We start from the raw sequence: 14,296 nt of genomic DNA, 5'->3' as shown, positions 1-14,296 counted from the left end.
CCTAGGAAACCTGTGTTAACTGCTTATATATACCTGTAAAAAAAAAAAAAAAAAAAAAAATCTGATGTTGTTGCACTTTGCTTTGTCAGCATATTACATTTTTTTAAATATTCATGCACCAAAATCTAACTACTTGGTAAATTCAATGATAATGAAATGAAGGCACATCAACAGAAAGCACAGAGCTTTGTGTTTTTTCAGCCTGTCTTGTTCATTGTTGTAGTGCTGTAAAGTGATGTACAGTGATAGTAGCAGGGTGGTACAATCCTAGGCTGCAGCAAATGAAAACACACCCAAACACAGTAGCAGTAGCTGCAGAAATGAAAGAAAAAACAAAGCTGCTTACCGTTGGAAGGCCTCAGGTAGGCAATGATCTCCAGCAAGATATCCTCACCTCCTCTGCCAGCCCTTACACGAGGGCTGGGAAGGGGTGAATCCTAGCTTCACCCCTTTATCACTCTGTGGTATTGCACACACCTGAGCTCCTGTGGGTTGGCCCTGCCTTCCCACCAGGTGTTCAATCAGTGCTTCAGGCCATGACTTAGCATTTCCTCTACAATATTTTTAATGTATTTTTTTTTCCACAAATACTGCTCTTGCATTACAAAAAAAAAAAAAAAAAAAAAGCCAAAAATTAAACTTGGCTTGCTGAAAATATACATGGTGGTTCTGTTCATAATGATGGAGAATTTGCAGAGTGATTAAAAGTGTTTTGCAAAAATCAAATGAGTCTAAACTAATCAAATCAATTAAACATTATTATTAGAGAGGTAACATTGAGATAGTACCTGGAGACCTTAACAAAAAAGAGGACCCGATTGTACCAAGTGAGCTGTGTACAAAGGGAGCAGTGTCACTGTCATCCTTGGGACCTCTCCAACCACATTCTAGGGCACGTACCTTGCTGTGCTCTCAAGTCAGGCCTGGTTGGAGGGAGGGAACATACACACCATGCTCACTCTCCCTGCTGCTGAGCACAGGTGCTGAGGCCCATAAGCAATCACCTGGGGCTGCAGCTTCACTGAAGGTGTGGTTCTTTTTTTCCCCCCTCTGCTTTCCAGCAGCTCCTGGCCTTGCTGCTTGCCAGCCCTTACTCTTGCACTGCACTCTGGCTCTCACACTGGTCTGTTTCTTCCTATTCTGTATTTTAGTATGTGGCTGTTTTCTTGCTGCAAATGATAGGGTGTGACTGAGACTGTGGGCAACCCCAGTCATCTCTGTGGCATCGGCTTCTCTGGAAGAAATTCCCTTTGTTGTAGCTGGAGCACCCTGGTGAAGGTGCAAAGGTGTAGCTGTGGAGGATGCCCTTGCCCAGATGTGGGAAGTACATTTCCTTCTGCTTCAGTGACCTGGCACCCAGCTGGCTGTACACATACCCCAATTCAACACTGCATCGCCAACCTGCGTAACGACAGCACTTCCCAACCTCCATGGCCAGCGATGCTCCATGCACTGCACCCACTGAAGCCAGACTGATTTTATTCAAATTGCGTGTGAAACAGAATAATTAAAAAAAACAAAAACAAACAAACAAAAAAAAAAAAACCAAAAAAAACACCACCAACAACAAAAAACAACCAGCCCTCACTGGCTTCACAGAAGAAAGCCAATGGAAAACTGCTCCCAGGCTCTCTTTTTCTTCCTTGGCCCTCCCATGAACTAGTATTAATGCTGCACATGTTACAACACAATCTGGGGGGCGGGAGGCAGCTCCAGCTCTGCATCTGCTCCCCCGAGGGAGGTTTTGGCACAAAGGCAGGAGTAGCGTGGGTGTTAGTACTGGGTCTGAAAGCTATAGGGGCAGCTAGGAGCTGCCCTGGACAGTGATGAGAGGACAGGATGGGAATGTGGAAGAAGGGCTTTGTGTTGGTTGCCCCCCACCAAGGGGACACGCCAAGGAGCCAAGTCTGAGACAGGGGCTGTGCCTCTGCACCCCATCTCTCGCACACGTCTCAACTGTAAACTGCAAGTGGGGGCACCTAGTTCACGCAAATGCTGTCCCCACAGTAGGGAAAATTAAGGGTCCGGGTAGTATCAGGAATTGGCTGTGCTCAGCACCCCAGGATGAGTGATACCTGGAGTGGGATGTCAGGATTGCAGCCTTGTCTGGGGGCATAGCCTGGGGTGCTGGCAAAGCCTCTGTCCTGCTCCCTGGGCCATTTTCACACACACAGCTGATGATGTAACTGCTCCTCAGCTCACTGCTATAAATAAAGGGCACAGGATGTATGGGGGCACTGAGTGGTGCTCCCGGTCCACAGACGCGTACAGTAGACTTGGACCCTTGGCCGCGCTGATGGCAGCTCTGCGCTTGGTCATCAATTTCCAGCTGCAGCCCGGCGGTACTGGCAGAGCCACTCAGTCTGTTTTCCAGACCTTGTTGAGGAACTTGACCACCTCATCATAGATGACAAAGACAATGGCCACGTCGAGGCAGACACGGCCCAGGCGGGGTACGGTGCCCTTGTAAAACCTGTGGGAATGAAGAGGGCTAAGGGCCAAAGCAGGATCACGGGAATGCACCAGCAGTGCCTCAATCCTTCCACATGCAGTCACTCCTCACTGCTCTCATCCTTGCTCAGAATCGTAAAAACATTAAGGTGGGAAAAGACCTCTAAGATCATCTAGTCAATCCATCACCACCATGCCCACTCAACCATGTCCATCAGTACCACATGTGTTTCTTGAACATCTTCAGGAACAGTGACTCCACCACCTCCCTGGGCAGCCTCCTTCAGTGCCTCCAAGTTTTTCCTAATATCCAACCTGAACTTCTCCTGGTGCATCTTGAGCCATTACCTCTCAATCTATCATCATTATCTGAGAGAAGAGACTGACTCCCACCTCAATACAATCTCCTTTTGGGTAGCTGAAGCGGTCAACAAGTTGAAGAGGTGAGTAAGATCACCCCTTAGCCTATTTCTCTCAACTGAACCATTCAAGTTCCCTCAGCCACTCCCCACAAGACTTGTGTTCCAGACTCATCACTGGCTTCTGTGCCCTTTTTGGACATGCTCCAGGGCCTCAATGTCTTTCATGCAGCAAGGGGCCCCAAAAAGAATGCAGCACTCCAGGTGCAGCCTCATCAATGGCATGTACAGAGGGACAATCACTTCTCTAGTCCTGCTGACCACACTATTTCTGCTAAAAAACAAACAAACAAACAAAAAAAACCACAAATTCATATCATCCTTCTACAGGGCCCATGCTAATCTGCTCTGTATCATTCACTCTGTATCTGCTTATCCCATGACACCCTCTAACCCAGCCCCAGGTCTACAGGAGCACTCACGCCAGGGGCCCCTCATATTTCATGATCTGGTAGGCGCAGTCCCACGTGCTCTTGTACTTATGTGCTTCCAGCCCCTGCAGGAAAGGAAAAGAAGGGTCGGGCACTGGAGCTGGGGTACACTAGAAGGATTAGGGCTAATGGTGGAAACAGGGAGTGCATGGCATCTTCATGCCACAGTGCTGCACCTGCATCCTGGTCTTAACCACATCCAAGGGCGTGTTGCCAAAGACACTCGCAGCTCCTGCAAGGGCTCCAAACACGCCTGTGATGAAGGGATTGATGATCTTGTTGGGATCATCTCCTGTAGAGGAAGAGATGTCTGGAAATAGTGACAAAGCCTGGAGCTGGGACACCCTATCCCTGGCTTTCACCTCACTCCATTGTGAGAGGCCTGGGAAGCCTGGGGGTTTGCAAGGGGAACTCAATCCAGGGACTGACAGCACAGCCAGCGCAGCACTGTGGGAACATAGGGACATAGTACCTTTGTACCAGTTCTTGAGGGATGTCATGACGAAGAAGCGGATGGCCTGGTTGGATCCTTGCTTGAGGACAGTTGCAGTTAGGCCTTGGTAGGTCCCCTTCAGCCCTACAGCAATGAAGGGTGTTGAAGGTGTTGAAGGTGAGCACCAGCCCTGCTCCCCAGCTCCTCCCATTGGATCCACAGCCCCATGCACAGACCTGGCCTGTTCGATGGGCTCCTGCATGACCCAAGCCCCTGACCACTACTTCCATGACTCACCCTGCTCTCGAACAATCTCCCTGACACCATGGAAGAAGCCACGGTACTTCGGCTTGGAGGAGCATTGGTCATGGATGAACTTCACCTGTGGGGAGACGATGAGTTGGGCCCAAATAAAGTGACGTGGCCTGGGACTCCTCTGGGGGAGATGCCACAAGCAGGGGGCCCCTGTCCACCTCCCACCTTGATGGTCTCCATGGGGCACACCACCATCACAGCTTCAGCCACACCGGCACCCAACCCACAGACAAGGCCCCGCGTGCTGTCCAGCCGGCCCTGCTCATCCCTCATCTGGTTGCTGAGGAACTCGAACATGCCAAACCTGTGGAGAGGCCACAGTGACAGTCCTGGGGTGTGCAACAAGGGACCAGAAGCTACTGGGGATGCTGAGACCAAGGTCATTGCCAGGGGAGCACAGTCCAGGGACCTCCATGACACACTTACCTGACAGCAGCCTTGGGGATGGAGCCATACACCAGTGAGCTGAGCCCACGGTACAGCCCTCGGACACCATGGTCGCGAACAGTCTGCTTCACGCAGTCCCCTGGAACAGAGAACAGCAGTGTCACTGTCACCTAGCACACACCAAGGGACACCCTTAGCCCCCCCAGGATGCCTCCAAGCCCCTTGGTCTCACCAATGCCCTTGTAGCGGGGCGGGTTGGCCTTCTCATCTAGCTGCAATTGTGTCTTCACATATTCAGTGGGGAAAGTAATGCAGATCTCAATGCCTCCGGCGAGGCCACCTAGAAAAGAGATGGAATTGGAGCTCCAGTAGTGCTGCACTGAGCCCCGACCTCATGGGTACTACAGACTCTACAGATGTGGCCTCACAATGCTCGACCCAACATCTCACAGCTCGTGGGCCATCCAGGACGTGGCATCCTCCTTCTCACCAGGGCCCTGTGACCAGCGTTAATACAAAGGCATCAGGCAAAGTGGTGGGGAATAGGCACAGCAAACCCAGTTAGCACTACAGTGCCTCTACTCAAAGATGCTGCTCCCTTTGGAGATGCAGAGGTGAGGAGTCAATGCAGCCATTTACAAACCTGCACAGCCACTTGAACTTACTGCCAAGCCACACCTGGCAGGAGACCACTCACAGAAGCACCATGCAGGTATGGAAGCACAATTGCAATCAGCGCCCTTTGGCCGCCCCACACTGATTACAGCATTAGGATAGCCACAGTGCACAGCACAGCCAAGGCCATGGCAGCATTCAGCTATCAGCAGCACCAACCTCAGGAGATGCAAGGCACTGGGTGCATGCTCCCATGGTGGGAGAGCCAAAGCAGAATGCAATTCCAAGGCTGTAGACTGGCAGCATCTTGGGTGCATCCCTTATGGAACCCTGGCACACCTCATTTCCCTCACGGAGCTGTGCCTGCAGATGCAGAGCAAGGCAAAACACAGGTCCTGCACCGCTGCCCCAGCTTCCCTTCCTGGAGTCACTCAATTCCAGCAGAAGCCACATTCTACGCAAATCAATCACCCCATCCCCTGAGGCAAGCCTGGTTCCAGCTCCTTCTCATGTGCCACCTTCACAGGGGTGCAGCGACCTTGCAGTCTGTTTACCTGGACTTTACCCAGCAGACCTTTGGTGCTTGCAACATTGCTGACTAAGCACAAGCAGCCAGCAGTGAGTGCACAAGAGGTAAAAGAGCATGGGGCCCACCCTGTGCTGCCGAGCCAAGGTCCTCAGCCACGAGCTGATGAGATGGAGGAAGCACAAGGACGTCCTCCAGGGCCGTTCCAGGGTTTTGTGTCCAAACCTCCCCCCCTTCTCCTCCCCCCCCCCCCCCCCCCCCATGAACCCTGCAGCACAGCCAGCATAGACAACGCTGCTGCAGAGGGAGAGATGAGCACCTGAAAGTCATGAGTGCCTTGAGTTCTGTTTGGGGGGGCTGGGATATCCTACATTAACCTTTCTCCCTCTCCTTCAAACAGAACCCAAATTGGATACCAAATTTGCAGCGAGCCTATTAGTTTTGTTCATCATCATGTATTAGCCCTGCCATGAATTCAGTGTTGTTTCACCATTACTTCCCCAGGATAACTGTGATTGTGCTTTGCTGGTCACAGCTCCAGGACTCAGCAGGAAGGAGAAAAAGGATTGTGAGGACAGCACAAGAGCAACTACCCCAAGGGATTTTGGGGACAGCACCAGTAGCTCCTCAGGGCGCTCTGGGGATATGCAACCACATTTCCTAGGATGGCTGGCTGAGGGCAGAATGACAAAGCCATAGGATTGCACCTTTAAGGAAGGTGAGTGCTACCCCTGCAAAGCCACAGGCAGTAGCCAGTGCCCTTCTGGGAACTAGGGAGCGGGAGGTGGCAGTAGCTCTGCCACCCTGCACACAGCATGCTGCTCTGCTCCACGCTCCTGCAAGCATCAGCAGAAGCAGCAGGTGCCTGCACAGCTCTGATAACAAGTGGGCACCTGGAGAGCAATCTCAGCCTCTCCATTCTAAGGGCAATTTCCCACATAGACACACAAGCACATCATTCCCAAACAAAGAGCTCTTCTTGCCTTCAGCTATCCTTTCTTGAGAGACATAATTTCTAATGGCCCATCAGGCAGTAAGAGCAAGGTTAGTCCATGCCCAACGTTGCTGATAAGGAGTGGGACCTCTATGGAGCCCCTGGTGCACATCTGTGCCTTGAGCTTTACCCTACACACTAATTATGCACCCAGAGCATCTGGCTTGTTTCCTTGCCAGGGGACTTTCGTGCCCTTCCCTGTGAGCCCAGATAGTCTTTAGAGCTGAGAAAAACAAGCAAACAAACAAACAAAAAAAGCACAAAGTCCAGCAGCAGGGTGCTACAAATTAGGAATCGCAACCACAGCTCATTCACTCCTGCAGCCACAGAGACCTCCACGTGCCCCGCATATGTCCTTTCCACACCAGTACCACCCCATACACACAGTGGGGCAGTGAATCACAGAATCATAGAATTACAAGGTTAGAAAGGACCTACAAGATCATCTACTCCAGCTGTCCTCCCATTACCATTACTACCACAAGCTAGTAAACCATATCTTGTAGCTCCTCATCCAGACACCTCTTGAACACTGCCAGGGACAGCGACTCCACCACCTCCCTGGGCAGGCCATTTCAGTGTTTGACCACCATCTCAGAGAAAAAGTTCTTCCTTATGTCTAATCTAAATCTCCCCAGCACAACTTATGCTCTTCGAGAAGAGGAACTTTTCAGTGTCTTTGGTAGTGAAACAGGTTCCACAGGCTACTCCCTGTTGTGCAACAGGCTCCAACAGTTCCTACATCAGCACCAGGCACTCAATGGTGCCAGTTTGCTCTAAGGAAATGGGCTGTGGGTGGGATGGCAGCAGCATCTGGCAGCCCTCCCACTGCTTGGCCACCTCCTCCTGCAACATACCCCCATAGACCAACCCCTCCTTATCTTCCCTGTTGCACCTTGTCTGGAGAAAGGCAATACCGGGCTGCTCAGTGGGGCGGAGAGGGGATGCACTGACAGCATGGCCCCTTCCTAAAAACCAGGTCACCCAAAGATCACTCCTACAGTATTATTTGAATAGCAAATGCATCCTGCAATGGGTCAGAACCTCAGAACACATCCACTTATAGCATGGGGTACGGAAGGGCTTCACTACCTGTTTCACTACCAAAGACATTGAAAAGTTCCTCCTGATAGGTGCAAGGCCAGCTGGGAATGCTGCATTTCATCATGTGAATTGGGAAATGCTTTCATTGCAGCAACAGCCCCATGCCTGACAGGAGCCCTGCACCTCACAGACACACACAGCAGTGCCAACACTGAGTTCCCCTGCGTCATAGTGAGCTGTTTGTCCCTAGGTTGACAACCCTAGGGACAGGGAGCCCAGACCTTCCCTGAACTACCACAACTCATTCACTTTTTCTTTGCATTTGCTTCTTAATGGGCTAATATTATAATAAAATGTGTTACAGAGCATTTAAAACTCCTTGACTACAAGCATAATGGCAGGATCCACTGTCTCCTGATTAGAGCCCCAGCACCACCCAGTCTCACCTTGGTGCAAGTTCTGAGCACCCCAAGGTGGCAGTTCCAAAACTAAGCTCAAATAGAAAAGCATTGCTAGGCTCAAGGGCCTGGGGGACAGTCCACACTTCTCAGCCATCAGCACAGCGCACCAGAGCACAACAACAGCAAAACACAGTTTGCAGACAGTCAGCTTTGAGAACACAGTACATGAACAGGGTCACCACTTCCTGGCTGGGTGTGAGGGGGGCCCTGCATTGGCATGCTATGCACACATCCCTCAGCAATGAGAGGCACAGCAACATCCCAGAGCTGTCAGCATGCTGCTGATGGCTGCCAGGAGGATGGATAGCTCCTTCTGACCACTGACATCAGTCCTAAGATGATGGTGCCCTGGGGAGCAGCAGGCAGGTGAACACTGAATACCCACTGCCAATGTTTGGGTTCAGCCTGAGCACCTCAAAACAGTTTTGTAGCCTGGGGAGCAGTAGACAGCACCCAGAAGCATCGCTTCTTCCCTGCCAGGAGGGGCAATGCCCTGGGCTTAGAACACTGGGGAAGGAGCCTGGTTCTGCAAGGAGTGAGCTGCAGGTTTCACACCCAGGCCTTGACTGCTCTCTTTGACAGGTATATCATTTCCTAAGAAAAATCACATCAGGAGATTATCAAACAAGAGGAAACTGAAGCTTTTGCTGCTGCTTTTCTCCTCTTCTGACCCTGAGGCTCCCTGCCCTAACACACAACTCTCGCTCTACCACCTGCCCTCTCTCGCTGTGCACTTGCTGCTCCCAACAGCACTCACTGCTCTGGCTCTTCCAAAGCCAAGCACCGTATTGGACAGCATCCAAGAACAGAAAAGCATGGAGACCACCAAGGTGTTCGAAAGCAGAGCAGAGCAGCAACAGCTTCTCTGTGAAAAGGAGCAGACTCCAGGCCTCAAAGCCAGCTAAAAATTGAGCTGCACTTAGTTCTAGCCAAACATAGCCTCCCACCATAATCAAAGGCCTCCCAAGCAAGGCATTCACCTGCTGCACAGGGCTCCAGAGAGCCAGCCTCAAGCTGTGCAGTGCCAGAAAACCACGCATGGAGAGCTCCAGGGCAGCCTAGACAGCTCTGCAGCCAGATAACTACAAAATGTGCATCTCAGCGCAGAGCCTGATTGTTTAGCAGGATTTTAACTAAGTTTAAGCAAGCCAAAGCACTATCATGCAGCAGTGTGGAAGGCTGCCCTCGACCCCCTGGCTGTGGCACTCAGCAGCTTAATGGCAGGCAACAAGGTAACTGCCGCCCTAGCACCCAGCAGCCTCCTGAACAAACAAGAGCCCATTTGCAAATTATCTTTTTTTTTTTTTTTTTTTTTTTTTTTTTTTTTTTTTTAACATTTTGTTTGCCTTCAACGACAGTGAGAATTCTTGGCAGCAAGAGCTCTGCTGGCATCCTCCAAGGACACCGGACCCACACTGCCAAGCTCAAGGTGCTGTGTGGCAGTGGCAAAGTGCTGGCTCTGGCAGAGGGCCAGAGATGGCCCAGGATGGCAGTCAGGTACCTAATGCAGAAGGACCACAGCCCCACAGCCTCCCAGCCCCTTCAACTCCTCGGACAGCAGAGCTGTGAGCACAGCAGGAAGGTCTCTGGAAAAAAAAAAAAAAAAAAAAAAAAAAGAAAAAAGAAAAAAGAAAAAAAAAAAAAGCAAATGCCTTCAGGTCAGCACAGATCCCAGAGCCTCACAGCACACCCCAGGAACAGGCAGTTAGGAGTTACAGACAGGGCACAAGGAGTTAACTGCAGCTCTTTGCCCATTTTTGTGCTTTGTAATGTAATTAGGTGCCACAGAGCCCACTGAATGTATGCCCGTTCACCAATTGCTCTGATTTGCTGTAAGCGAGGAGCAGACTCGCATCCCAACGCTGCTCTTCCTCCACCCCCCCCCTCCCCCACGGCCCCGCGACGGCCACTCCAGGCCCAGGCTCAGTGCCGGGGGGCACAGCCCTTTCTCTCAGTCCCGGGCCACTCCCAGAGCGGAGGGCCGGTAGCGGGCGGATGAACAAAGCGTCGGCCGAGGAGGAGAGAACGTCGGTTGCAGCACAGCAGCTAGGGACATGCCGGTCAGGTCAGGTCGGCGGGAGCACGTTTCAAAGACGAGCGCTGAGCTCTGCTCTGGGAGCCGTCCTGCGAGTGGGGAGCAAACGAGCAGCCACAAAAGAAGATGAAAGAGCCCCCGCCCTAAGCTCCGTTCTGTTCAGAGCAGGCAGACAGAAGCGCGGCAGCTACCCGGCGCCCGCCGCGATCCCATGGACGCAGGAAGGCGCGTTCCGAAGCGGGGACTCGGGCGCGCGGCTCTCGAGCAACGCTGAGGTGCCCCCCCAACCCCCAGCCCAACTACCGGGGCTGCTCCCCACTTACACGCAGACGACCGGCACGCCCTCAGCTTTGCACCCCGCCCTGCGGACGCTTACCCGCCAGGATGGCCTTGCCGGGGTGCGTCAGCTTGGCCTTGCCGGCGGGGGCAGCAGCAGCGAGGCTGCGAGGCGCGGCGGGGACGAGCATGGCCGCGGAACTCCGCGGCTCCTACACTGCTCGCGGCCACCGCCGTATTTCAGGGCGGAACGGCAGAGCCGCGCCTACTGAGAGGCGGCCCAGGTGGCGTCACATCCTCATGCTGTGCTGCGGGGCGGGAGTGGGCCCTCCACTCCAGGGGACGGCACGCAGCGTTAGCGCAGTCGTGGCACCAGTGCGGTTGTCTTCCCCACCCCCTACACTCCCCCTTAAACTACGTGGGAAGCGTCCGATGGATGGAAGGAGATGTCTGCCAGGCAGCACTGAGTCACTCTGCTGGCGCTGCCTTTGTCTCGCTGAAGCAAAGCAACAAACTGCTGTCTGCAAACAGAACCCCCCAGAGCTCATTGCAGTCAGGTCTTACTGAAGAATACTCCTATAAGCCAATCCAGTGAGGTTTTCCTAACGCTGCCCTGTGTCTGAAGGAAGACACGTTTGACCTTCTCTGGAAAAAAAGAGTGCTTTAAAGTAATTTTGCTCCTCCAGAGCCAGTTCACCTCAAACAACAATAAAGGCAAAGAAAGAAGGCCCAAAGTCAAAAGTATATAACAAACTGTTAGAGACAGGATACCAAGTCCTCTATTTTACAGCTCTCAATCCAGGAATGTTCAAGGAAGCAACCACCTGGTCATACACTTTTCTCTGCTATTGGCTGTGACTTGTTTCTGCCACCGCAGAAACAGAGAGGAGAACTGTTAAAGACATAGCCAAGTGCTATTATAGCCTGTACACCTTGTGGTATTCCTTCCTCAGATACCAACAACTGGAACAGAGAAGAGAACTACTGCAGATGAAAGCAACATTCATAGTTTTTTGTTTATTTAAAACGCAGTGATTGCAGAAATAATATTCTGGATTCTGGAAAGCCCATAAACAAAGACGATGCTTGATCAGCTCCTACTTATCCCTTCTTTGACCATACTGACCCCCATCATTGACACAACTTGCAAGCACACCATGGTTTTAAAGACCAGAAGTGACCAATAGTTTTCTATTACATATCCTTGAAACAGAAAATTTCTTCATCTCATTAAACAAACAGCACTACCATCAGAACCATTGCAACTCAAACCACTAGAAGTTTCCTCATGCATTATTAATCCACATCACTTGGAATTTTATAGTACATTAATAAACATTATTTCTTCTCAGGTTCTCTTAGGCATAAAAAGAAGATCTTATGCATAACAGACTTCAATGAGAAACAATCATATTGAATGCTTGTGAGTCAATGTTTCACTAGCTTTCATGTGTGTGCAGCAGGAACCTCTGTGACAATGAGAAAGATGATACTCTTCTGAAACAACTTGTGTTACCACCACTTGAACACACATGCAGTTACCAACACTGTCTCTATTAACAGCCCATTAGAAATCCTTGTTAAAAAGATTTTGAAGTCTTGATTAAAACCACAGCAAACAGGGAAAAAAAAACAGCAGCACCTCTCCTCGACTCAAACAACACAGGAGAACACGTAACTGAATAAACAAATTCTGACACATAACAGGTAGACAAGATTTACTTTTCACTGACTGCATTTCAAATTCATATGAATACTTAAAAGGCTGACATTATCTATATTAAGCAAGAAAGAAAACTGATGGTTTCTGCTACCTTTCTGAAAGATCTAAAAGGCTCCAGACTGAAAGACCTAGACTGACATAGGCATGCTAACAATTTTACGGCATTTTAATAGTAAAACATGAGTCAGGATCTATCCTTACCTTTGGAAATATACCCACAGAAAACATGCAGTATAGAAAAACAAGAAAGCTATACTAGCAAAACAAAGAAAAAAAAAAAAAACCCACACAACTCTTTGAAAGCTTGTTGAAGTAAAAAAAAAATATATATATATATACATATATATATATACATATATATATATATATATAAAGAATTTTAAAAACTCCAGGTCCATTAAACTGGTACACCTGCAGGTTGCTATGAAAGTAGTGATTCACTCTGCAAAACATAACCTAATTGCACACCCATGTTACAAAGCAATTCTCCTATTGTTAATCATTTTTCAGCTTTACGTTCCTTAACATTTTATCACATATTCAAGATGACCCAATTTGACTTTGTGGGAATAAATGAGAGTGAAGCACTCTTTGTGTACACTGTAAAACAAAAGGGGAAATGTATTCAGACTGGAAACAGTGACGAGCGAAACTACATAGAACACAGAGGATGAAGAAGTATGGGAAGCATACTTCTACAGATAAGAAACATATTTTATTATAAAGGTTTATGCACACTTTCCAAACTGTTACAGAAACCTGTTACATACAATGCGACTTGTTCTAAGATTTGCCTCCATTTTTTTCCTCAATGAAAATCAGCGTTGTACAACACCTTTTAATCACACTAACAGTTTCCCAATTCTAAGTTCCAGCCTGCCAATTAAAATATCACAAACAAGCAGAAATTTTAACCATGCAGAAGCTTAAGAACAGCACTGCCTAAACATATTGTATGTTCAAATACAAAAGTTATTTGAATTTCCCTGTCAGTTTTACAGTTGAAGGAACTGAAGAAAATTCAGTTTCACACCTTACAGCCACTACCATCTTTCCTGTATCGCCTTCATAATTAGTATTCATTTGAAGACTTTATCTACCTAGATTTTTTTTTTTTTTTAATGCAATGAAACAACTTAAGAACATTTTCTTCTGTTACACTACCATCTAATGGTATAGTTCTCTAAAAAGACTAAAAAGAAGGGTGGGAAATAGAAGTTTTGTAAAACACCACAACTTAATTTAGACAGAAAGAAACAGAACTTACCCCAGTGATGAATTCCTCCTCAGTTTCCAGGGCTGGCTTATTTGGCTCAACAGAGCAGACAGCAGCAGCTATAAAAGAATTCTGCTTCCAAAAGTAGCTCTTGGACTTCTTCTTTCCTTTTCCTTTTACTTGCTTTTATACCAAAAGAACCCAGAAACACTTGAAAATGTGAGGGAACAAAGGATATCAGTAAGTGCCAGCTCAGAATGAGCAACTGAACACAGGTTGGAATTTTATGCCAAGATAAGCACGTGCCCTTACAGTTATTTGATGAGAGCTCCGTTTCCACCTAGGTCACAAGACGTTAAAATGGCTGCAGTGCAGTGCTTGTGAATTGTTTGTCATCTGATGCCAGACCCATAGTTGCAAAGTTCATCATTCTGGGGAAAATCCCCCCTAACATCTGAGAAATCACAAAAGCCTGCTTTCTCGGAAAAAAAAAAAAAAAAGCGTGTGTGTAAAACACATTATGTAGATCCTTAAGCAAATTACTCTTTAGCAGTATCACAAGCCTATCACAATCCATTTTGCATGATAGCATTCAAACTCAGAAAAACCAGGGGAGTTTTGATTGGAGATTTGGTACAATGAGTTTTTTTTTAAACTTGGATGAACACTACAACTTTGTAAACTGTTTAATTCTTCCACTTAGACCACTAAATGATGGGCAAGAATTTGTTGCATATTTTAGCTACAGCCACACAGTAACAGTTGAGAGTATGCTTCTGGATTCCGGATGCTTTTTAGAATGGAACACGTTCCAGAACTTATAAAAGCCATTATACGCATCAAAATCTTAAGATACCAGGAGACCAATTGAAGCAGAACTATTTAAGAGAGCTGACTGCCTTACCCTTTTTGTGAACCCAGTCATTCCGGTAGTTAAATTTCTAGACTAAAGCAATTAAAGATTCTCAGG

At 48.7% G+C, this 14,296-nt stretch overlaps 1 protein-coding gene across 1 annotated transcript; it reads right to left on the bottom strand.

Moving 5' to 3' along the window:
* Positions 1 to 1,462: 1,462 nt before the first annotated feature.
* SLC25A1 (solute carrier family 25 member 1) lies at positions 1,463 to 10,593 on the bottom strand. Its single transcript, XM_042865961.1, has 9 exons — positions 10,488 to 10,593; positions 4,669 to 4,776; positions 4,476 to 4,575; positions 4,215 to 4,353; positions 4,032 to 4,116; positions 3,774 to 3,878; positions 3,478 to 3,593; positions 3,293 to 3,366; positions 1,463 to 2,473 (listed from the first exon to the last, which is right to left on the bottom strand). Exons 1-9 carry the CDS (start codon positions 10,576 to 10,578, stop codon positions 2,359 to 2,361), a joined length of 933 nt encoding a protein of 310 aa, XP_042721895.1. The 5' UTR covers positions 10,579 to 10,593; the 3' UTR covers positions 1,463 to 2,358.
* Positions 10,594 to 14,296: the final 3,703 nt, after the last annotated feature.

This window comes from Lagopus leucura, unplaced genomic scaffold (genome assembly GCF_019238085.1).
Source record: "Lagopus leucura isolate 7727_CA_CO unplaced genomic scaffold, USGS_WTPT01 Super-Scaffold_806, whole genome shotgun sequence".
NCBI lineage: Eukaryota > Metazoa > Chordata > Aves > Galliformes > Phasianidae > Lagopus > Lagopus leucura.
Note: the sequence above shows the minus strand (reverse complement) of the source record. Positions and strands in the feature narration are given on the sequence as shown.

Coding starts and splice junctions, on each gene's coding strand:
- SLC25A1 (XM_042865961.1), bottom strand. CDS start 10,578: ATGCTCGTCCCCGCCGCGCCTCGCAGCCTCGCTGCTGCTGCCCCCGCC. Junction 4,576..4,668: donor GCCCCGCTACAAGGGCATTG/GTGAGACCAAGG, acceptor TCTCTGTTCCAG/GGGACTGCGTGAAGCAGACT. Junction 2,474..3,292: donor AAATATGAGGGGCCCCTGGC/GTGAGTGCTCCT, acceptor TCATTCCCACAG/GTTTTACAAGGGCACCGTAC.